The 24041-nt window shown below is 52.0% G+C and overlaps 8 protein-coding genes across 8 annotated transcripts in view; 4 read left to right on the top strand and 4 right to left on the bottom strand.

Moving 5' to 3' along the window:
• Positions 1-1055: 1055 nt before the first annotated feature.
• Positions 1056-3278, top strand: PpBr36_07723 (uncharacterized protein; the record flags this gene model as incomplete). Its single annotated transcript, XM_029894858.1, has 7 exons — positions 1056-1122; positions 1251-1340; positions 1428-1533; positions 1807-2085; positions 2156-2405; positions 2495-2808; positions 2864-3278. The coding sequence occupies 7 exons, from the start codon at positions 1056-1058 to the stop codon at positions 3276-3278; spliced, it is 1521 nt and encodes a 506-aa protein (XP_029748881.1).
• Positions 3279-3751: 473 nt separating this feature from the next.
• PpBr36_07722 (uncharacterized protein) lies at positions 3752-4551 on the bottom strand (the record flags this gene model as incomplete). Its single annotated transcript, XM_029894857.1, has 3 exons — positions 3752-4080; positions 4183-4438; positions 4507-4551. 3 exons carry the CDS (start codon positions 4549-4551, stop codon positions 3752-3754), a joined length of 630 nt encoding a protein of 209 aa, XP_029748880.1.
• Positions 4552-6526: 1975 nt separating this feature from the next.
• PpBr36_07721 (uncharacterized protein) lies at positions 6527-11215 on the top strand (the record flags this gene model as incomplete). Its single annotated transcript, XM_029894856.1, has 4 exons — positions 6527-6724; positions 6803-7100; positions 7160-9795; positions 9866-11215. 4 exons carry the CDS (start codon positions 6527-6529, stop codon positions 11213-11215), a joined length of 4482 nt encoding a protein of 1493 aa, XP_029748883.1.
• Positions 11216-12008: 793 nt separating this feature from the next.
• Positions 12009-13464, bottom strand: PpBr36_07720 (uncharacterized protein; the record flags this gene model as incomplete). Its single annotated transcript, XM_029894855.1, has 2 exons — positions 12009-13267; positions 13329-13464. 2 exons carry the CDS (start codon positions 13462-13464, stop codon positions 12009-12011), a joined length of 1395 nt encoding a protein of 464 aa, XP_029748882.1.
• A 1528-nt stretch (positions 13465-14992) lies between these two features.
• Positions 14993-16907, bottom strand: PpBr36_07719 (uncharacterized protein; the record flags this gene model as incomplete). Its single annotated transcript, XM_029894854.1, has 4 exons — positions 14993-15486; positions 15620-15763; positions 15877-16443; positions 16538-16907. 4 exons carry the CDS (start codon positions 16905-16907, stop codon positions 14993-14995), a joined length of 1575 nt encoding a protein of 524 aa, XP_029748293.1.
• A 1208-nt stretch (positions 16908-18115) lies between these two features.
• Positions 18116-20347, bottom strand: PpBr36_07718 (uncharacterized protein; the record flags this gene model as incomplete). Its single annotated transcript, XM_029894853.1, has 1 exon — positions 18116-20347. The coding sequence occupies one exon, from the start codon at positions 20345-20347 to the stop codon at positions 18116-18118; it is 2232 nt and encodes a 743-aa protein (XP_029748294.1).
• A 1358-nt stretch (positions 20348-21705) lies between these two features.
• PpBr36_07717 (uncharacterized protein) lies at positions 21706-23156 on the top strand (the record flags this gene model as incomplete). Its single annotated transcript, XM_029894852.1, has 2 exons — positions 21706-21891; positions 22101-23156. 2 exons carry the CDS (start codon positions 21706-21708, stop codon positions 23154-23156), a joined length of 1242 nt encoding a protein of 413 aa, XP_029748289.1.
• A 269-nt stretch (positions 23157-23425) lies between these two features.
• Positions 23426-24041, top strand: part of PpBr36_07716 (uncharacterized protein) — a gene marked incomplete at both ends in the record, with an annotated part of 2238 nt that continues 1622 nt past the window's right edge. Inside the window, 2 exons of the mRNA XM_029894851.1 lie at positions 23426-23748; positions 23835-24033. Of these exons, the coding sequence (XP_029748290.1) occupies positions 23426-23748; positions 23835-24033 (522 nt within the window). The remainder of the gene's footprint in view (positions 23749-23834; positions 24034-24041) is intronic.

The raw sequence follows: 24041 nt of genomic DNA, 5'->3' as shown, positions 1-24041 counted from the left end.
ATATTTTATTTTGCTCTCTGTGAGTGACATACACTGTTTGGACTGATCGCTACTACTAATTCACACATCGTGATGCTTATAGGAGCAACGTCGAACGCAGATGTGTAGACTAAAAACAAAATAAGATAAACTAGGATTGCCTGTCAAGCAGTGCGATAGCGACATCATCTAGTTTTTGAGATATAGAGAGTCAAGTGAACATTCATTCTGTTTACCAGTACAGATCGGTTGAACCATCTTATGTATTCATGCCTACCTGGCTGTGAAAGCAGTTTGGTGTCGATTTCTTTCTGGTCGCTAGGTGCCGAATATTCAACGTCAGTCCTGCAGCCAGTCGATCCGAGTTTCGGGGGTTTTGCAGGGATCAAGAGTCATTGCTTCGCAATGCCTGCCTGGCTCAACGCTGTCAGTGATGTTGCCGTCCGAACACTTCTTAGAAGCCGGCTGTGAGTACGCCAAGGTGACGACTTTTCCAGTTAATACCACGCTACCCCTCATTGGCTAAGCACACCCAAGACGTGATCCATTTGGTGTAGCCGCCCCGCATATACTGCGTCTTGGCAGTTCACAACGTCATCGTAAGTGGGGCAATTGCCTTCCAGCTCCCACCTGGAAAGATCCCAACCGGCATCCCCCACCACCATACCCATGTCGCCGCTGACCTTGTTGGGCATATGCAGCGGGGGAAACAACCTTTTGTAACTGAAGACTCATAATAATTTCAGCAACTGCTTTCTGACCCATCCATCGCACATCCTCACTAGGTGTCTACTCCTAAGTTGATTTGAAGCACTTCAAAGCTCATTTCAAGGGTTGGGCTTGAAGTTGCATAAGGAATCCAGGAGGAAGTTGGACAACGTGCTTCAAAGGATCCTATCTATCAGGGTCGCCATAAGCCGTTGAATTTCCGCATCTGCCACAATCGCAAGCAATCCTTGCCTACCGCATCTGTCTTTATCGATCAAACTCTCTGAGATTCCTCGCGACCCACCATCGCCTAGGTACCTACCTTACTCTCCCCGCGCTCCTAAAGAAAGTTTTGCGCAGTCGCGACCATGATGGACTTGAAGGGGATTGTTCATGGCCACGGCCATAGTCGCCGCCGCACGGTTTCAAATGCTAGTAAGTGCCTGCCTACATACTCAAGTTACAGCAGCTACCTTACCTTGTGACAATAAGGGTATCTTGCCTCCTAATTCAACATGTATAAATCGATGATCGCAGCTAAGTTAGTGGCACCAAATTCTTAGGCTCCATCAGGTCGAACCGCTCGGCAGACGACATGAAAGGAGAGGCAGCGCAGGACGACACGCTCGTGGTCGAGCCCGACCAGGGCAATGGTTAGTGATCAACCTCCTCGCCTTACGCAAAGAAATATCTAGTTGTGATTTGGTGATTTGCGAAATCTAACTGGGGATGGTCTATAGTTCTTACACACATCATCTCACAACTGCGCCCTGGGGCCGATCTAAGTCGTGTCGTACTACCGACATTTATCCTCGAGCCAAGAAGCATGCTGGAGAGAATAACCAAGTAAGAAAAGAATACTTATCTCTGATGGTTACCGGGGTACCAGTCCACCTAATGGGACTTTCGCACAGTCCCGAATACTGACAGAGTTGTGCAGCTTCATGTGTCATCCCGAGATGCTGTTACCAATACCCCATATCGATGATCCTGTCCAACGATTTGTTTCAGTAGTAAAGTTCTACCTGAGCGGATGGCATATCAGACCCCCGTAGGTCTCCAAACACAGAAGAAGCAGCTTGCGAATCAATTGAGCGGAAAACTAATACTTCGCTGCAGTGGCGTCAAGAAGCCTCTCAACCCGATCCTAGGGGAAATCTTCACTTGCTACTGGGACTTCCCTGATAACACTCGTGCCTATTACATCTCTGAACAAACATCTCACCATCCGCCAAAGTCTAGCTACTTCTACATGGCGCCTGAGCATCATATCCGAGTCGACGGAACCTTGAAGCCGAAAAGCAAATTCCTGGGCAACTCTGCCGCAAGTCTGATGGAGGGTACGGCTATTCTGTCGCTCCTTAACAGGGGCAAAGACCGGACCAAGGGAGAGAAATAGTGGGTTAACCTGATAGCTTAATTCGATCATGACCGGTTGGGTGGTGCTGACTTTGTGTTTACGGAGCAGCCACTTGACTCAGCCGAACATGTACGCACGCGGCATCCTTTTTGGCAAAATGAAGTATGAGCTAGGCGACCATAGCTTTGTGAAGTGTCCAGAACTTGGACTGGTGGCCGACATCGACTTCAAGACGAAGGGATGGGTTTCAGGCTGCTACAACGCTATCGGCGGAACGATCAAGGACGAACACACAGGCGAGATCCTTTACGAATTATCTGGCCTCTGGAGTGATGAAATGTTCATCAAGGACATGAAGGTAAGCTGCGATGTCTTGCCTGGTTCCTTGCGCAATTAGCTACTACTACTACTTCCAGACCAGGAGTATACTAACCTCAATGATCTTAGACTGGTCACAAGGAGATGTTTTTCGATGCGCACAGGGCCAAGCCATCCCCTCCTATGGTAAGGCCGATCGAAGAACAGGAGGAGCGTGAATCTCAGAGATTGTGGCAGAAGACAGCGCAAGCCGTCAAGGATTCTCAACACGAACTCGCCACGGAAGAGAAGACCAAGATAGAAGATATGCAGCGAGAGGAGGCCAGCAGGAGAAATCAGGAGGGAGTCGAGTGGCATCCCCGTCTGTTTCGGCGTGTAAAGGGAGGCCAGGGTGGAAGCGAAGAAGGCGAGGAGGATCTTGAGTGGATCATAAACGCTACGATGTAAGCTTGGTGAGCCCAACATACTGACAAGGACGAATGGCTGATACCACGGCAGTGATGGTCAAACACCCGAGGCGAAGACCAACCAGATTCTAGCCATATATCCTATCCTCAAAGGCCAAAAATCCAGCGAACGAAACCCCATCCCACCACGAGGCTCCTCGTTCCGCCAACCGAAAACACAAGAGTCAGCTCCTCAAAGTGGTGATTTGATCGACTTTGATGGTGGTAATGAGTCGATACCCGGCCATGCTCCCCTGCACCCGGACTCAAAAGCAACGACAGAGATGCCACCTACGAATACCAATGGCAGCAACGACATCAAGCAGCTGCTGAACGCAACTGGGCAACCGCCAAATAAAGACGATCCACTAGTTGATTTTGGCAAGGATCTCAACAAAAGCCTACCCTCGATGAAGAGAGCAGACACTGAAGAATCGGTAGACGAGTTCCATGACGCACACGAGTAATCATCAACGGCCTTGAGCTTAAACCATACTCTTCAACATCATTACGCAGTGGACTTTGGTGGACAAGATTAGGCCTCGCTTGTGTATGACTGCTAGCTTTTGCCTTTTGGCCCTTGAGTCTGAAATTTCCGACAGATTTGTTAATACGTGACGATGACCATGGTCTGTGGTGTCGTGTCCCAACAGCTCTACCCTTGTCGATGGTCCTGACGCAGCGCAGCGCACGTTTTGATTACCACACGCATGAAGAATATCTGCTAGGAGCGTCAGTTGCATCTGAAAGTGGAATCTTGGAAGTCTTCGGGCATCAGAAAGTTGATAGATTAAACCCAAACATGGTTCCGTCCCAACCAAAACGCCAAACGTGACAGATCAAGACAGCAATAACAATGCGAATGCTGCATTTCCCATGTTACAGTGAAAAAAAATTATGAAGTACAAAACTCGTTGACACCTTTCCAAATTTGAAAACACTAGAACCGCCTCCTTGATGGCTCAGGTGTAGGGGAGCGGCTGACGCTGCGCTCGTCGCGACCCCTCATCTTGAGCCACTTCTTGGTTGCGAGTACCAGCTCGCGGTCGAGTTCCTCACTTGGATTCTTGCGGTGTATAAAGTTGCAGAAGCCCCCTCGTGTGCAGCCCTCGCCACTATTTAGTCGACAACAAGCTTCTCGAAAGTCGGTCACAGGTGACAGCTCGCAGTATATGGGCCTCGCGGCGTACCATCTGCTGTTGAGCTCGTCGCATGCCTTTTGGGCCGAGTCTTCGTACTTGAAGCGGGCGTAAACGTTACCGATGAGATCTATTGGTGAGATTGATGAGAATCGCGAATGGTCAGCGCATAATGCCTACGAACAGTTGACTGGCGTCGTAGACGCGTGTCAAATGGGGAAGTGCGACTCACGGTCATTGTTGTTGTCGCATACCACCAACTCCTCGAGCTCGCCGTATTTGCATAGCTCACACCACAGGTCCTCATAGAAGGCGTCAAAGTGGTTTTGCAGCTGCGATGCGTTCATGTTGTTCTTGGGGTCGTATGCAGGATTCTGATACATGTTTGGCATCAAGATGGTCTGGCTGTAGGTTGGCTTGACGTGTTTCCTGCTGCAACGGTCGCCATGACGGCAGGCGCCAATCTTGAAGTAAAAACTGCAGTTGACCTATTCGAGGGGTCAGCATGTTGAAGGGAAAGTTTGCGCAAGGTCAAGGAGGAAGCGGTTCAACTGACCTTGTCCTGCTCGGTGCCGAAGATCGAGGCTAGGAAGTTCGCCATCGTGGATGTGACGAAAGAGTTGATGAACGGTCAAGTTTACTAGTAGCGCTGAGCAATTCACAATGAGCACTATGATCGAAAGTTTGCGTGATGAGCGAGGTCAGTTTCTGTAGGTATTGTACCGAAGTTGATTGCATCTGATGCGATGGCGAACCTTGTCTACCGTCGCGCGCAAAAGTTCCAGGCGCGATAAGTCAGATGTGGCTTATCAATATTTCCGCAACTGCGGCTATGCCGGTCTGTGGCTGACAAACTCGATTCACCCACGCCCCGCTACCTCGGTCAGGTCCGAAGACAGCAGATATGCAGGAATCATCAACTGGGATCGGAAATTCAGACGGCTAACCAGTTCCATGGGTGGTGTCATTTGGGGGATCGAGGCGCCACATCTGATAACAATCAACATGCAATCCTTTATTGTACATATTAGGATGCACTCATCAGCAGAAACAGAGTGCAATTTTACGGACGGTAATTTTCTCAAACTGCTGCAAGCGCGAACACTGTGTCGCGTTCCATGTTTTTGCATGAATATCCTGCCAACGTTGCGAGTTGTCTTGGATCGACATGAGCTGAAAATTTTCCTGCTATAGCGATCTACGATTTATTTTGTCGATTGCTTTGCCGGCGCCTATCTGAATGGGAGCCAGCGAATAGGTACTTTTCTGGTTTTTACACTGCGATTACATCGACTTAGCTTTTGGTTGGCTCTCCGCTGGTTGGGTCTTCAGCCAGGACAAAAGCGCTTGCATGCAATGCGCGGGAAAGAAATTGGATGGAAGCGAGGCATTTTGAGCTGTAGCTGCCCATTGAGTTTCCTTGGAACAAACCCTCAAGTTCTTGATTTGTGGCCTTTCCTCCCGGCTACGGCATGCACGACCAGGGATTGTTTGTTGGTGATAGATATTCTTGCATGCAAACCCAAAGATGATCCATACAGCTTTAAGAAAAGAGTCAGAGTCAATTCGTTTTTAGAGCGCGGCTACTTTTACTTTTTGATTCTTCACCAGTCGGTCCCTGGGAGGCCGCACGTCAAATTTGATCTCCCGTATGCATCCCTGCTACAGTTACTTCAGAATTACCTTCCAATGTTCTGGAACTGAATATCTTCCGTATAGGTTACACTCTCACCCGCCTCACAGGCAGGTACGACAGAGAAAAAAAAAGAGAGAGAGCGAGAACTTGATCATTTGCTTTTTGATTGTTGAAAACTTCCAGCCTCTTCCTCAAAACCCAATATGAATTTTGAAGCCACGACGCCATAGGCCGTGTTGCCGTGACACGTAAGGTGAAGGAAGAGGTCGTTGTCTGACCTACTGTAGACTCAGCATCATACTAAAAATTTACTTGTTGAACATTGGTGACCCTGGAAGGCTCCACCCCCGAGGCTAAGCGGGGGACCACCCCGGCTTGCTGGGACCACTTGGCGGGCCATGCTAGCAAGGAGCTCTCTACGCGACTTGCGTGCTGAGTCGCTGACGTAGGACGGGAATCTGTTCTTCCTGCAAACGACGTCTTGCACTGCCCAGGATTCCGCTTCTGGGCACAAGCCGGCTATTTGGCTCTTGTGTCGTTTGCCAGCCACATCATCTCCCCAAAGGCCAACATTACTACTATCTTGTAGCGTCAATCTCTTGCTGGCCATCACAGCTCACATTCATTCAAGCTTTTCCTTCCCCGCCGTTCTCATTTCTGGTAGTTCAATTGCGCTGACGTAGCAGCTAGCTACCTTAGCTACCTTGGCTAGCGTTGCGATAGTTCACAGTTCAACGCAAGCGCCGTATGCACCCGTCAAAGTCTGCTTAAGCTCCTCCGCCCGCCGCGAACATTGGGCGCGTGCATCTTTGCTACGACTGGGATTTGCGAGAGCTGTTCAATTATATTTTGTTCAAAGTGACCAATCGACTCCTGCCATCAACCGCCCAAAAGAATCCGTGAGCCTGGCCCCCGACGGGCATCGCCTCCTGCGGCAAAGATGGCCACCGAGAAGGAAGCCAGTGAGCTGAAGCAGCAGGGCGCCGTTGAGGCTGCCCAGGAACCCAAAAGCTCAGTGACTGCTGAGGAGGCCGAGAAGCTGATTGTGGAGGAGAGCAAGAACGCCGGCGTTGCTGCTTTTTCGTTCGACCCCGAAGCGAGCATCCAAGAGAAGAAGGCACAGATCAAAGCTGCGACGGTAGGAGAAACTCATATACCCAGCAGCGGGCATAGTATGCCGTGTTAAAAGGCAAAGTGCTGACTCGGCCGTCAACAGAAGCTACCAGAGGGGATACCCCACCGCAAGAAGGGTGTTGCGATAGCTACAGACATCGACGATGGCAGCAAGCCCGAATACGATCTTCCTTCGCCATCCAAAGCTGGTGCTGTCGACCAAGAGCAAAATGGCCATGCAGATGCGGATGGAGAGCCTGCACAAGATGAAGAAGTGATGGGTCCCAAGACAGGATGGGCACCCAGAATAGGCTGGCCTACCGAAGCCGTTCAGGAAGCCCAGAGCTTGCTTGATCACTCGACATGGCTGGAAGGCCATCTCCCTGATACGCTTTATGGAGGTATGTTCCTGGATACTCGCGATATCTTCGTTGACATCTACGCTAACATTGGCCCACAGATTGGTATCACAACGTCGCAATTATCGTATTTGCTTCCCTTTCATCGTGGCTCGTTGCAGTGCTCGGCGGAGGCCTGGGTTGGGTCTTTATCTTGCTAGCTGTTTGCTCTACGTACTACCGAACCTCGATACGTCGCGTGCGTCGCAACTTCAGGGATGACATCACTCGCGAGATGACGCTGAAGCGTCTGGATACAGAGACCGAGTCCCTCGAATGGATCAACTCATTTCTGGTCAAGTTTTGGCCTATTTACCAACCAGTTTTGGCGGCAACTGTGATCAACTCCGTCGACCAGGTGCTGAGCGGCGCAACCCCGGCCTTCCTTGACAGTCTCAAGCTCAAAACTTTCACGCTTGGGTCCAAACCACCGCGCATGGAGCACGTGAAGACCTACCCAAAAGCCGAGGACGACATTGTCATCATGGACTGGAAATTTAGTTTCACACCCAATGACATTGCGGACTTGACTGCCCGCCAGATCAGAAACAAGATCAACCCGAAGGTTGTGTTGGAGATCAGAGTGGGCAAGGCTATGATCAGCAAAGGTCTCGACGTGATCGTCGAAGACATGGCCTTCTCTGGTATCATGAGGCTCAAAATCAAGCTCCAAATCCCGTTCCCCCACGTGGAAAAGATCGAGATGTGCTTCCTCGACAAGCCTACTATTGACTACGTCTGCAAGCCCCTCGGTGGCGAGACCTTCGGCTTCGACATCAACTTTATTCCCGGGCTCGAGAAGTTTATTCTTGAGCAGATCCATGGCAACCTGGCACCGATGATGTATGCCCCCAATGTCTTCCCTATCGAGGTTGCGAAGATGCTTGCTGGCTCGCCTGTCGACCAAGCAATTGGTGTGGTCGCAATTACCTTGCATGGTGCACAGGGCTTGAAGAACCCAGACAACTTTTCCGGTACGACGGATCCGTATGCAGTAGTGACACTGAACAGAAGGCAGCCATTGGCCCAAACCAAAGTCATCAGGGACACGGCCAACCCGAGGTGGAATGAAACACACTATGTTATTATCACTTCGTTCAACGACACCCTTGACATTCAGCTGTTCGACTACAATGATTTCAGAAAGGACAAGGAACTTGGCGTTGCATCATTCCAGCTGGAGAATCTCGAAGAGATCACCGACCATGAGAACGAGCGGATTGAGGTTATTTCCGACGGCAAGGCTCGAGGTGTACTTTCTTGTGATGTTAGATTCTTTCCGGTTCTCGGCCCTACCAAAACAGAAGATGGCAGGGAGGAGCCTCCGCCAGAGACCAACACCGGTATTCTTCGCTTTACAGTCGAACAGGCAAAGGATCTTGATGGCACCAAGAGTCTTGTGGGCCTATTGAACCCATATGCTGTACTTCTGCTCAATGGCAAGGAAGTTCATTCTACCAAGAAGCTCAAGCGTACAAACAATCCTATATGGGACAACGGCTCCAAAGAGATTCTCATTACAGACCGAAAAAGCGCCAAGCTGGGTGTGGTCATCAAAGATGACCGAGACCTTGCAGGGGATCAAATTATTGGCACATATCAGATCAAGTTGGAGGACATGCTCGATCTTATGGAGAAGGGCAAGGACTGGTACGATCTGGCTGGCGTCAAGACTGGTCGTGTCAAGATGCAGGCCAAATGGAAGCCCGTGTCAATCTCAGGTGTTATGAGTACCGGCGGCTACCAAACACCGATAGGTGTTATGCGATTCCACTTCAAGAAGGCGACTGACCTACGCAACTTTGAGACTGTGGGCAAGTCCGATCCTTACACTCGTGTCGTCGTTTCAGGCATCGAAAAGGCTCGTACCGTCACTTTCAAGAATGACCTCAACCCAGAGTGGGATGAGGTCCTGTACGTTCCAGTACATTCTGCCCGGGACAAGATACAACTGGAGGTCATGGATGCCGAGAAGATGGGCAAGGATCGCAGCCTTGGTTTAACCGAAGTGTTTTCTGGCAACTTCATTTCCCAAGACGAGACGGGCGAGTATCTTGTCCACGATAAGAAGGAACCCGTGGAAGCAGGCCTGCAGCTCCACGGCAAGGGCATTGCAAAGGGCGTTCTGCATTACACCATTGCTTTCTATCCTTGCCTGAATGTGGCCGATCCGGACGAAGATAGTGACGGCGAGGAATCGAAGCCTGTTCGAGACTCGCTCGACGTTCCTCGTCCGACGGAACCGGGGAGGATCACGTCCTTGGACGAGGACCAAGAGAAGCAGCCAATAACACCCAAGACGCCGCAATTCCCGACGTCGCCAACATCGCCAAAAACCCCAAGGAAATCACGAGACGATCACGCACCTCCCAAGGTCCGGCTGTCGCCCCAGGAGCTCCTCAAGTACGAGTCGGGCCTGGTCATCTTCAAATTGATAGAGGCCGACTTGTCCAAGAGCAACAGCCATGTCGACCTCTATGTGGACGACATGGCATTTCCCTCGTACATTTCTTCGCTCACTCGCAGCAAACACCATAAATTTGATGAAATTGGGGATTGCTTTATCCGAGAGTTGGACTTTTCCAAACTGACTATCAAAGTCAGAGAAAAGGTGGACAAGATGAGTGAGCGTCAAAAGACCGATGAGGTCCTTGCTAAACTCAAGGGCAGCACGATCGAGACCCTGAAGCAATGTCTGGTAAGTACTCTACACTTTGTTATCGAGAAATCCAAACGTTGTTACTGTTACTAACAACCGAAATGCTCAGAACAACCCAACCACACTAAAAATGAAGGACGAGGACGGCAAGCCATGCTCCATCAAAGTTAGCTTGAAGTACCTGCCAGTCAAGATGAAGCTCGATCCCAGCGAGAGCATAAACAACATGGGTACTCTCCGCGTCGATGTGCTTGATGCCCAGGATTTGCCTTCTGCTGATTCTAACGGCAAGAGTGATCCTTACTGCAAATTTGAGCTCAATGGGCAGGATGTCTTCAAGACAAAGACGGTGAAAAAGACACTCAATCCTGTATGGAATGAGTTCTTTGAGCTTCCAATTCCTTCTAGAACGGCTGCCAAATTCAAGGCAACAGTCTGGGACTGGGATTTCGCGGACAAGCCAGACTTCCTTGGCCAGACTGAAATCAACCTGGAGCAGCTGGAGCCCTTTATGGCCCAAGAGTTCACATACCGCCTCGAAGGAAAATCGGGATCCCTGCGATTACGACTTCTATTCCGCCCTGACTACGTTACGCGTACCCGGCAGGGCACCTCAACTTTTGGTACTTTTGGCGCTCCGGCACGCATTGTTACTGGCGTTGCAGGTGTTCCAATCAAGGGAGGCGCGGCGGTAGCGGGAGCTGTGGGCCACGGTGTCGGCAAGGGGGCGTCTTTTATCAAAGGCCGCTTCACACGCAAGAAGACTGAGAGCACTATTCCCGAGGTTCCTGCCATCACCATGAATGGGGAAGACACGCCACCGGTGCCACCTGTGCCAGGACTGGGCCTCAAGCGATCTACCGGACTCACACTAGACAGCGAACCAAGTGTGAACCCGCCAGGGCCTGCCAACGGCACGCCCAACGGCAGTCACAGCAGGTCCAGGAGCATCGGCGCCAATTCTGTACACAGCATGGCGCCAAGCAGCCCGGGAGCAGGCACGGCGACTTTCACTGTCGTGTCCGCTAGCGGCTTCCCGCCGTCGGCCGACACTTATGTGGCCGTATGTCAAATTGGGACCAAGAACAAGACCATTGGCAAAACCAAAGACCGCCGGCCCTCCTCTTCGAATGGCATTATCACCTACGACGAGACTTTCAAGACGACCTGCACACCCGACACCCAATTTCAGATCCAGGTCAAGGAGAAACACACATTCAAGAGTGACGACGATCTCGGCGAAGCTCTCTTCTTTGTTGATGAGAGTGGGTCGAACGCCGATAAGGAAGTCAAGGTCGGCACCGGTAGTGTCACCATCCGAAGCTCCTTTGTGTCCAACGATACGGCAAATGGGCTAGTGCCGGATAGTCCCAACCGATCTTCGGCAATACGGCGTAGCTTCTTGGGTAAACGTAGTGAGCCACGCAACGCCCCACCGAGCCGTGATGGCACGCCGTAAATGGCCCATCAGTCCAGCTCGTCTTGGTTGAAGCTACACTTTTATACCATCTATCTCTTTGTATGGTTGGTTGGCTTCCATACCTGGTCAAACTCTGAGGCCAATATTCCTTCTCCTCGAGCAGCCAGGCAGCCTTTGATATTGACTAGCTGCCGTTTACAAAGGAATCATTGCTTGGATTTTTTTTTTCTTTTGTTTCTTCAATGGTGTGTTTTCCGTTTGGGTATAACATATAATATGCCAGTTAAAAGAGCCTATCAACAGGCAGACCACGCGCAGGATTATCAAAAAAAAAACCCCTATGTTTATCCTTGCCAACCCAAATGGGTAGCTATTGTTCTTTTGTTCTACTGCCAGGACCTTGGATTTTCCCAAGTTAGTACTTTGAGGGCAATGGCCCTGTCCAACCTAATTTCCTTTTCATCTGGGAAACAGTCGTTTCGTCAGCAATATTGATAGCCGTTAGTTTTAGCCACTGAATCAAATGAGAAGTAATGAGTTATGAAACAGGTCAGATTGTACATCACACAAAGACGAATGGTGGCAGATATCTAGGTCAAAGACTTTTCTTTTGTTCCTAACAAGAAACTAAAATAGTCATTCAAAAGGAAGGGTATCGGGTATCAGGTATCGGATATAGATTTGTAAGCCACTGGAAACATCGCCATAGAACAGCAGCTTGTCAACGGAAAGAGGGTGTAAAGCAGAAACAAGAAGAAAGAAAAAAAAAAAACAGAAACATATCTTTGCGCATAGAACCGCCAAGTGGCAGTTTCTTGACGCAAGGTCCCAACTAATCCTCGGCCAAGAGACGTTTAAATCCCTCCATCCTGCCCTTGTAATCGGCCACCTGGCGCCTCAACACGGTCCGCTCGTTCTCCAGCGCCGTGATCTTTTCCTGCAGCGCCGAGATTTGGCCATTGCGTTTGGCGATGCCCTCCCATGCTGCAGCTTGGCCCATCTTGGCGCCCTTGGTCTTGAGCACCTCGGCGTCGAGTCGGCTGCGGATGGCGGACCGGAGCGCGGCCAGATCCACGACCCTCGCTACTCCACCAGCGGATGCATCCTGCGAGACATGTCTATCCAGCAGCGCGAGGATCTCGCTTGTGAGCTCGTAGCTCTCACTATCATCCTGCTGCTGACGGCTCGACTCCAGGCTCGTCAAGGACGAGGACGTGGCCGCTCTGGAGGTGCAAAACGGGGTTTCCCTGGAAAGGGGCGATGAGGTCGGCGAGCTGACGCCATTGGGCGTGCTGAGCCGCACGCGCTTGCCGCCGGAGCGGTCCTCCCCTTCGCGCGCGACCCGCAACGTGCTCCGGCTCACTGGGGTGGGCAGGCCGTCCGGCGCAACGCCGATGGCATGCCCCTGTCGCTGCTTGGCCGGGGTGACGGGCTGCTGGGCACTGCTAGCGGCGTGATCGGCGAGCTCTGCGAGGCCCCGCACCAAGTCGGGGTCGCTGAAGCCGTCCGAGAAGTCTTCTTCGTCTTGGACCGGACCATCCCGCTTGCGCTTCGAAGAGAGTGCTAGCGAAGACTGGCTTGTTGTCGGCCGGCCTAGAGTGTGAGAGGAATTCTGCGATGTCGAGCTGCTACCGCTCGAGTGTTTTGCGGCGGCGGCGGCGGCGGCGGCGGCGGCAGCGGCGAGCGCCTCGTCACGGTCGATCTCGGCATCGGTAGAAAGGGACACAATGTCGTCGTCATCATCATCAGAGTCGTTGGTCCGTACATCATGGTCGGGGCCGTCGGATCCCTTCGTCACAGTCGCTGCTGGGTTGCCAGTAAATGCGCGTTGCGGACCGACCCGACGCGTGGGCGTCTCTGGCACGGTGGGCACGATCTGCGTCTGGCGGAGGCGGCGCTGCGTCGAGGACGGCGTCATGGCGGCGACTTGGGTCTCGGCCTCGGCCTCAACGATGCGGGCGTCATCGTCCCAGAGAAAGAAGGCACAGCTGGCGCGCCTGTCTTTGGAGCATGTCCAAAACCTGCGGCCTTTGTTCTTGGTCTCCTTGGTCACGGTGCGGATGTCGGCTAGGACGCGGGGTATGCAGTTGCCTTGGGGCGGATCATGTTAGAAATATGGAGCCGTGAACGAGTAAGGGCATGAACAACTTACAGTACCACCTTTTGTCATTCTTGTCGTAGTAGCCTGTCGAGTCTGCTGGAGCAGTGCGCCTGCCCGATGAAGCGCCTCCCCCTCGTCCTCGGGCATATGAGGGAGCGTTGCGGGTCCGGGTGGTGAAGCGCGGCATGACGTCATCGGCCGTCTTCTTTTACTGTTGCGAATTGATTTTGGGCAAGTTGGTAAATTTGTAATGTGGCAGGTGAATAAAGGACGCCAAAGCTGACTGAATTGGAATTGGCAACTTGAGTATCCATACCCCTAACCCTCCCTACCTTTAGCTGAAATAGTCATCTGGGCGACTACTATAATACGTATGATTAATTGCTGATATAATCTAACTCTTATTTGGGGTTTTTTTTGTACAAGTACACTAGTCTAGTGTAGACTAATAGACGGCTGTCAGGGATCTACCGTGAAAGCACCGGAAGTAGATCTGGAAGTATACCGACTTTATAACCTATGATCTACACAGGGAATCCTTCCATAGAGCCAAGATGCCCACTTCCTTTGTGTATTGTACTATACATGAATAATGATCCGCGCTTCCTCGATTCAGCCGCAAAGTGCCAAGTCAGTCACAATGCTGTGCGGCCAAGTCCGGCGTTTCCAGTCTTCGCATCCGTGCCTCGGGTTGACCTCTGCTCTTTTATTTGCAACGGCATTCAGCGTTGGGGGTGCAGCTTGAAAACTCCTTTCCCTTATTGGCGCACTGTAAAATTGTTAGCGACTGAACCCCAAATATCCTTGGTATCCATATAACACACCTCTACTGTGCATTGGAGCTCAGCATGACTTTGACAGCAACTCTTGGTCCTGCCGGCACCAGCGCAAGGGTCTTGGCGGATAACGAGCCCCGGGCTTTGCTCTCCCGCAGTAAGGCTTGCAACGCCGCTGGCTAGGGCGGTGAAATGAATAAAAAGGATAGAGAAACGCATTTTTAACCAAAGATGTATGAAAAAAAAAAAAAGAAAAAAAAAAAAAAAACAGCTTGCCTAGTATCTGGGCAATTATGGTAGAGCTGGGGATTTTATTTCCAATAAATAAAACACAGGAAACAATGAGTAAAAAGAGTAAAAGGATGGCATAACTGCTGAGATTTATATATGTTTTTCTTTCTTATCTTAACATTATCTGCAACGTGTCTCCCATGTTAGCCAACTGCGTTATTCGTTTTAATACTAACGATGTTGTGTAAACTTTTCTTGACTTATAGTCAGACTAAATACATATATTTTTTTTCCCGAAACATGCTACCGTTCATCAAACTTTACTACTGAATCAAATGTTACAGGTGTTTACCGGTATAATAACTTTCTAAAAGTAGTGCGTCCTTCAGCGGCAGGCGATCCTTGCAGCATAACCGAGTAACATTGTATGTATGGCTAAGCTCTGGGTTCCACGTAATTAGTCTATAAGAAGATCAGGCGTCCATCCCGTCGGTGCAGCCGGCCGTTGCAGCCGAGCTGAAGTCTTGGGGGTTGGCAAGGTGGCTGGGAAACCGTCTGGTGCTGCTATACATAGACGCTGAATTCTACAGAGTAACTCATGTACAACCTTTTGCACTTGCCATTACTCGTTGAAATCGGTCCATTTTACCTTTTAGTTATAATTTCCTACTGACAAGTCCAAACACTAAAAAGAAAAAAAACTCAACCTCACTTCCCCGACGTCTCTGTACCGCTGCTGGCCAGCTTGATCCTGCACATCAGCGGCTTCTTGTCCCAGAACGCAAAGGCCTTTTGCTGATTCCACGGCGCCGCCCCGACGTCCGCAACCAGCTGCACGTCGAACCGGAAGAAAAGACGGGCCAGCACCAGCCGCATCTCGTGCATCGCCATGCTCTTTCCGATGCAGCTGCGCGGCCCCACGATGAACGGCTGCGACGCCTCCAGCCGGTCCGACCTGTAGCGCGCACTGTCGGTGCTGTCGTCGTCGTCACCGGCGGCCGCATCGCGAGCAAGCCACCGCTCCGGCGCGAACGTTTCGGGGTCCTTGAAGTTGCTCGGGCTGTGGCTGCTCGCGTAGTGGTGCACCGAAACTTGCGTGCCCCCGGGCACCCATCGGCCCAGGATGGTGGCGCCGGGAGACGGGACCTCACGGGGGACTCCGAGGGGCAGCGGCGGGTAGATGCGGAGTGTTTCCTGGATGCCTGGGCTCGACTGGCGTTAGTCTTCTGTTCTTCTTTGCTCTTGTCTGCCTGGAAGCCGTGTCTGATTGTGTATATGTCTAACTGGGGGAGGGGTAGGTAGGGCTCCGGTCCTAGGGAAAGTTTGCTGACTTACAGGCATTCAAGTACTTCAACGGGGCCGTAGTCTCCATTGTGATTTCCTCCGCACTTGAGAACCGACTGCGGATCTCATTTTTGAGTCTGGAAAATTTGTTTGGGCTCGTGGTGAGGAAGTAGATCAAGGCCGTCATTGCAGTTGCTTGATAAGCAGAGAAAAAAACAAGAAGTTATGATCAATGTCAGCAGGGGAACAAAAAAAAGGGGGGGCTGCACGGGGGCTTTGGAATCAGGAACGCCAGGGAAAACTCGAACCTGTTGTTTCCGACCCAGCAATCATGAAACTGTCGGCGTTGGAGTGCATTTCTTTCAGGCTGAGACGCTGATCTTCCTTTGCCGAAAGTGCGTAGCTCCAGATGTCGGCCTGAGACGACTCCCTCGCCAGCCTCGCGTCGACGCGGTCGACCGTATGCCGGTACGCCTCGAACTTCATCTGCGTTGCCCACTTCGGCTCCAAAAGGTCAAAGATCTTGGCCACGAGAGGGTAGTGCTGGATAAACTGAAAGACGGGCATGATGCGGACGCCGGCGGCAAGCGACCTCATCCACTTGCTGTACTTTTGCGTCTGCAGCATCCCCAGGGACTCGCCCAGCGCCAGGTCGCCCATGATGTCGAACGTGGTGAATTCGAAGAGCTCGGTCAGGTTGGCCGGCTCCCCGGTCTCGGCGGCGGCGCTGGCCAGGATAGAAACCAAGAGATCGATCTGCCGTCGAAACAAGGGCTCTTGGCTCCGCAGCGCGCGCTCAGAGAAGGCCGGCGAGAAGGCTGCGCGGAACCTGCGGTGGACGTCGTGGGCGGGCACGCTGGTGATGGGGTGGACTCCTGGGCAACGATCAAACATGTTCAGAGGCCCGTGTTGGCACTAGACGCCACGAGGGGGTGCAAAAGATTGAAGCCGGGGAAACGTGGCACTGACCATTGAAAGGCTCTACATACCACGCCCTGACGCGTGGGAATTCCTTGACCCCTTTTTCCTGCCCGTAGATGGCCTTCCACGCCGACCCGCCCTGGTCCACGTAGCTGACCTCATCCGGGCAGAAGCGCACCACCGGCCCGTACTTGAGGTGTAGGCGATGCATCCATTGAACCTGGTTACCCCTCATGCGCTCGATACAGAAGGGGAGGCGGCTCAGTGCCGCCCACCACGGGCCTGGGAATTTGGCCAGAGGGTGAATGGTGAGCGCATGTACTGCATTGCTGACTAGATACAGCAACACGAGTACGAGGGCGATGGTGGGCAGGCCCCAGCTCCGAACGGTGTCGAAAGCGTTGCTGATATGTTCCATCTTGTGCCAATGGTGGTCCTGCTTCCGTTGGCGATTCCTTTTTGGGAGAGTGCCGACCTCAGTCAGGAGTGTTTTGCTTCTTGTAAATGTTTTCCTATCAGCGCTCTTGTACTGGGAGGATGGTTGAGCAACTGTCTATGTCTGGCATTTATATATCAAGCTTTGTTTGCCCAAGACCGATCGTCCGGCTTTCCTCCAAGAGAATAAATCCGTGATTACGGACTTGCCCCATGGGCCCCGGATTTATTGTTCTTTGGGAAGTGGTCGCCGGAGACGTCTTGACAGACCCCCTTAAACGGCCTTGGCGCCGGTATATCCGATTAGAACCGGAATAGCAATCGGTTCGTCGGCTTCGGGGTTGAGGTCGGGAGTTTTTTTTTGTCTCTAATCAGGATAGGGAAAAAAAAAAAGACTGGAGGGGCAGGATGAGAGAAATCCCTATACCTCTGCTTGGGTAGGTGAGACATTCTGCAAAGGATATATTCTGGCACCGACCGCACGACTGGGGTCGAGTCTAGTGTATATCCGGCCTGGGTTGCTGTACTTTTGTAACCCGATGGGGTAAGTTCCATTTCGGAGCGTATCCCGTTGGACAAATTCAGATGTCCCCTAGTAATCGCCCTGCATCTTCCTGGGCCCGCTGAATCTTTCCCCTAATTGGACACGGTACGACGGACAGCTGTCGTTTAGATCCTAGTCTAGAGGATCCACGTATCGCTTTCCGGGTAGGTAGCTTATGTATGGATATCAGTCACACAGGCTTGGCATGTCCTTCTTTGCACCATCATAACAAGCATGTTATGGCACACAAAAGAAAAACACGCCTTTTCTGCAATGATGCCGCCCAGAGCCCCTCGATGTATGTTTCACCAAAGGTTACCGCCAAGAGTAGCAGCCGGAAATCAAAAAGGCTTGATCTATTATTGACAGTCGGTGTAGGGCTCTATACCGGGCGAGAAGTAGGGGTATATAAGACAAAAGCCAGAAAGGCCAAGGTATCAACAAAAATACAGAAGAGAGGAAACAGCATTAACAAGAAAATACAATCCCCGAGAAAAATGGTTCCTATCAAAGTCAAAGGGGAAGAACAGAGAGAAGGAACAGGAAAAAAAAAAAAAAAAGAGGTCGCCGCAGTCTTGCTCACATACTCACATATATTATCACATTACAGCCAATAAAAAAGCAACACAGACAACAACAACTCTTCGTCAAACCTCGTAGTAGTAATTTTCATCCAGCCCCTCCCGGCTCGGCACCTCACCCGCGCCCGGAGCGGGTCCCTGATAGACGGCCTCGACCCTAACGTTTAGCAGCCTGATCTTCAGCCCGTAGTCGCTGACGAGGGTGACGAGCTTGTTGGTCTCGGAAGTGATGGGCTGCTGGTTGAGCAGCATCAGCAACCCGTCAAGCCACTCGGACGCGAGCGAGTGGTTGAGCGGGTACAGCGTCACAATCGCCTGCTCCTTGGCGTCCCCCCCGCGCGCCGCCTCCTCCGCGTTCACGTAGCTGTAGATTGTGATCTTGGTGGTTGCTTTGGGCGGTGTGGTGTTGTTGCTGTTGGTGGCATTAGGGGCGCCGGCCCCGTTGCGGAGCGTAGAGGAGCTCGAGGTGCTGCGCGCGTCCTCGCTCGGCGCCGAAACGTTGGACACCACGGAGCTGATGGTGCCCAGGTCCACCTTCTCCGTCAGGTTTTCCAGGCCTGGATCTTGAGGCGTTTGCATGGCAAAGTCGGCGTAGTGGAGGAACCGCCTGTTGTGGGAGAGCTTGGCGAACCTCCACGCTTTAGCCTCGTACAGCCGGCGTTTCGTCACATTGCTGTCCTGCCGGGTGTGTTGCGGCTGCTGGTCGCGCTTAGGGATCGGGCGCGTGAACCACGAGCCGTGGAGCAGACAGCGGATCCGCTGCTCCTTGACGAACTGCAGCGCCTCGTGCTTCAGGTCCTCTCGTACCTGGTACATGTGCTGGCCCCACTGGTCCTCAAACGAGAGCTCGAGAAGGCTCATCTGAAGCTCTCGTAGCCGGGCACAACTGAATTCCTGCAGCTCGTCCTCAACCTCCAGTACGTCCTTGGTTCGCGGCGCCTGTCCTACCACCTGCTCGATCAAGATCCTAACCAACTCCGCCACCTTGTCAAAGTCGTCACGCTTTGCGCCTGTAGCCTTCCACAGGCGAAAGAATGCATGCAATCCGGCCGTGTGCAGTCGAGACCACTGCAGCAGCAGTGGCCTGAAGAGCCTGTCATGGCTCTTACTTCCCGGCTCCAGCGTCTGGTACGCCCTCAAATCTTCGCTGTCGGCCTTGTCGACCTCAAAATGCTCGTAAAGGACCATGCTGACGGCAAAGCTGGCGCGCGCGATGGGGCAGCGCTCCTCCATGGGTCGGGTCGCCTGTTCGAGGAGCAACTTCTGGAAGCCCTCCTCGTTCTTGCGCACATAGTCTGTCAGGTCCATCATTCCCAGAAACCCCGTGGACTCGAATTCGATGGCGGGACTCTCCGTCTCGAAACCAAGGCGTCGCCACTTTTCGGGATTGTGTCTCCTGCTCGTCTTTTCCGGAACCGCCGGTGGACCGTCCGAACCGCTAGTATCGGGACCGCTGCCGGTGGCGGTGGCGTGCTGGCGATCGGGGGCGCTCGCCAGGTGCAGACCCTTGAGAGCCCTGCGGTGTTCCGGTCTCTCCAGGTCGACGCGGACCTCCTTCCACCGGTGGAGCAGCGCCTTCGTAAGGGACTGAAACTCAATCAGCGGATGTGCGAGGTCCTGCAGGGCAGAGCTCTGCATGAGGTTGAAGACGGCCTTGATCAGGCCGAGGTCCTGTAGGCGCTTGATCAGCTTGGACCACTCCTCGCCTCCGTTGGTGGACGAGGGTGACTTTGTCGAGCTCGAGTCGTTGGACACAGCGTCGCGTATGAGGGCGTTTATGAGCGCAAGGGCATTGGCACATAGTGCGTGATCGGCCGACTGAAGCTGCTGGATGACCAGCTCGAAGAACTGCGGGTAGACGGCGACGGCGGGCTTGAGGGCGCGGAAGCCAAAGGTACCTGGGGAACGAGCGGCGGCTCCGCGGCTGGTGGACTGACTGTGGCCGACGAGGGCGACCAGGATGCTCATGGCGCCGCGGAGAATGTTGACGAGCGGGTTGGTAACGATGAGCTCGACCACGCGCTCAACGAGGTCGCCGGCCGAAGGACCCTCGAAGATGTCCCAGCCCATGTCGACCTCGAGCAGCCTCGTCAGGCTTTGTAACGAGTAGGCGAGGGTGTTGCCGCCAGTGGTCATGATGAGGCGGCGCAGGATCACGAGGCCACCCGAAGATATGAAGACATCGGCGAAGGCGGGATCATTGATGGATGACTGCAGCTTGAAGACGGCCATCTTGCGGGCGGCATCCTCGTCGCTAGCCAGGCGCGAGAGGAGCGCCGGTATATCGGCCTGGTCCATGGCGACGGGATGTGTGTGTGCGTCCGTGGGGTTCGGTGGAAGCTTGGTTCTCAATCGGTGGTTCGAACGGTTCGGGACGACGACGACGACGAGAGTTTCGAGATCGGTATCAGCGTCACCTGCAATAGCCTAGAGCTTCCCTTTGGGGTTGGTGAACCTGTTTGCCAGTGGGATGAATGCTTGATTCGATCCAATCCACACGCGTGTCGGCTCCTTGGACAGAGTCGCCAAGTTTAGAGTGATTGCGCCGCCAGGTCGACACTTGATGCGAGAAGAGAAAGAGAAAATATGTTCCAATTAACTTATCATGGTCGTATAAACAACGTCATGAAGGGCAGCTTATCTGAAAATAACTTTTTCTGTTCTTGAGGTTGCTGAAGATAAGTTAGCGGTTACTCCCGTCATACTTTTTTTTTTTTTTTCGCAATCCGTTGTTTTCTTAGGTGGCCAGGGACTTTTGCTGCAAGTGGAGATTACAGGCTGTGACTTGTAGTTCTAGATGAGGTCTTTCTGGGCACCCAGGGCACCTTAGCCCACATAGGCAAGGCCCTACCCCTGGCTGGTCAAGCCCCCCGGTGACGCACGCTCAAATTTGAGGCGTGCAACTGTTTGTGCAATTCTGAAACGATTCCGACGCCAACCAATGAAACGGGCTAAGGGCTAACAAGCCTGGGCCAACCAACATTTTGGTGTGGTGCCTGATGACTTTATCCAGATGAAGCAAGACTGTGCAGTAGTGAAATCCCCCACTATATCGAGAATGTCTACACTAGCTATCTTGTAATCAATTAACATTACATCTACCATGTGCTCGGGTCCGCTGTGTTGCTGCAGGCCCGTCAATCTCAACTTATCCATTGGTTTCTACATCCAATCAGTCGCGCAGACCCCATCCGCAGGGTTTCTTGAGTTCTTGTTCTTGACCTCCATCCGTGCCAATACCCTTTGACGAGCTTTAAAGTAATCAGCCTAGTCTTCCTCGCCTAATAACCTGGAAAAAGCTGCCAATCATCAGACGGTTCCCCCGGAATTGTGCTTGCATCAAGATCCGCGACTTCAGATAGCGTTACATGGCATCCCCGTCTTCGGCATCGTGTATAGTGTGAGGCATTGGTTTAATTATGACCCCAATGTATTTATTTCATCTTGTCTAATGACAGTCAAAAGAGTCACGTGGCTATCCAGCCAAACCTCACGTGTTGTATTACTAGCGGTAGACTAGACTAAGGCCTTGGTTTAGCTAAGACATAACTGTCAGCTCTGATCAAGCCGTTGATTCGAACAAGAAAAAAAAAGCTTTAGATTTTCAATCAAGCTTACGTCCAAATGCTCACCCATCAAAACGCACGGAGCTCAATATGAAGGACAGGACCGAGTTAGCAGACGGCGAGAAAAATGACATGGCCACAAAGAGAAAAGCAGTTGAAGGGCCAGAGCCAGCCCAATTGACGAAGAGGACAAGACCCTCTGATGATGGGTCTGGGTCGCCAGAGCCAGTTGCTCCACCGGCAGCCGAAGTTTGGAGGATTCCGTTCCCAGAGAAGGTAACTAACTTACTTTGCTGCCCACTGTCCAGGACCCTCTCTATTTTGAATACCCCACCACTTCTATCTACACTGTACACCACTACACTACCATCACCTCTCATTGACATACAGCACCTTTTGTTGTATGAAGGAAACAAAGAAAGAAAGAATGAATGAATGCTCATACTAAATTCACAATACCAACAACCAAAAAAAAAAAAAAACAGCCTGCAGTCTTGGAAGAAAGAAACCGAGAAATCGAATTTCGAGTTGTCAACAACGATGGCGCACACCACAGCTCCATCATCCTGGCAGGCCTCAAATGCCTGTTTCAGAAACAGCTTCCAAACATGCCCAAAGACTACATTGCACGTCTGGTCTATGACCGCACCCATCTCTCCATAGCAATTGTCAAAATGCCCTTGGAAGTCATTGGAGGTATCACGATCCGAGAGTTTCGGGCACGAGCCTTTGCCGAGATAGTCTTTTGTGCCGTGTCCTCTGATCAGCAGGTAAAAGGATACGGAGCACATATAATGGCACACCTAAAGGACTACGTCCGAGCCACATCACCCGTAATGCACTTTTTGACCTATGCCGATAATTACGCCACTGGATATTTCCAAAAGCAAGGATTCACAAAGGAAATCAGCCTGGACAAGTCCATCTGGATGGGATATATCAAAGATTATGAAGGAGGAACGTTGATGCAATGCTCGATGCTCCCTCGGATCCGTTATCTCGAGGTCGGCCGGATGCTTCTGAAACAGAAAGAAACGGTACTGGCCAAGATTCGACTCTTGAGCAAGAGCCACTTGGTTCATCAACCGCCCGAACAATGGACCAGCGCCGACAAGGTTAGCCCAATCGATCCGCTGTCGGTTCCAGCCATCCGGGCGACGGGTTGGTCTCCGGATATGGACGAGCTATCTCGAGAACCACGCCATGGTCCTCATTTCAACGAGCTCCGACGTTTCTTATACCAGTTGCAGAACCATCAACAGGCCTGGCCGTTTCTCAAACCGGTCAATAAAGATGAGCTTCCCGAATATTACGAGGTTATTACATCCCCGATGGATCTGTCAACTATCGAGGAGCGCTTGGAACAGGACTTGTACTCTACCCCAAAAGAGCTGGTGGATGATGTAAAACTGATCGTCAGCAATTGTCGTCAGTACAACAACCCCACGACGATTTACCACAAGTGTGCAAACAAGCTGGAAAAGTACATGTGGAGTTTGATCAAGGAGGTCCCCGAGTGGTATAGTCTGCTGGAAGAGTAAATACTGTTCACGTTTGTATCTGGCACTTATTCTTGTTAGTCCGCCGGAGCTTAGGCTCACCGACATCGGCACTCGGGCATCGGCTTTGGAGCACGCCCTTCGTGTCAAACGATTCATGAGATCCTACGAATTAGGTAAAATGCCGATTCTGCATTCATTTTACCTACGAATCTATTATATATTCTGTCTTTTTTTTATTTATTTTCATTTTCATCATCTTTCCTCTGGGCCTTGATAACCAAATCGAAAAGGACCAGAAATCACTCAACATGAGCTCTACCGCCACAGAAACCATTGAACTGCATGCGTTGGCGGTTACTACAGATGCTGGCCCAGGGAAGGGACTTCACTCCATCGCCGGTGATTTGCCTGGGCTAACTGTAGGCACCGGCGAGAGGAGCGTTGGAAACACTGATGACTCCGACCGTGTTGATGGGACTCATCCGGAACGAGGTAATGGAAAGTCCTTACTTCGCATCTCGCTAGCCATCGGCCAGCCCTCGCTCGTCAATTTCGCCGTTTCTTTCACCAACGGCATCATCACCGTTGCGCTGCCCGCCATATCTCGTTCTATAAACCTTCCCCGCGAGCTGTAAGTCTCATATTTTAGCAGCGTCTGATCGGTTGAGTGAGTAGCCGGCCATGATTAACAATGTAGCCTACAATCCTTTTCCGCAGCTTCCTATGGCCATCCTCGGTCTATGGTCTCACCTCTGGTGCGGCCCTCCTCCTTGCCGGCAGTATTGCGGATCTCACTGGGGCCAAAAGTGTTGAGTTGGTAGGTGTTGGCATCCTGGCCATCTTCGCATTAGCTAGTGGCCTTGCGCAAACCGGACAGCAACTAGTGGCCTTCAGGGCTTTGATGGGGATTGGCATGGTAGGGAA

Source organism: Pyricularia pennisetigena, chromosome 1, assembly GCF_004337985.1.
Source record: "Pyricularia pennisetigena strain Br36 chromosome 1, whole genome shotgun sequence".
NCBI lineage: Eukaryota > Fungi > Ascomycota > Sordariomycetes > Magnaporthales > Pyriculariaceae > Pyricularia > Pyricularia pennisetigena.
Note: the sequence above shows the minus strand (reverse complement) of the source record. Positions and strands in the feature narration are given on the sequence as shown.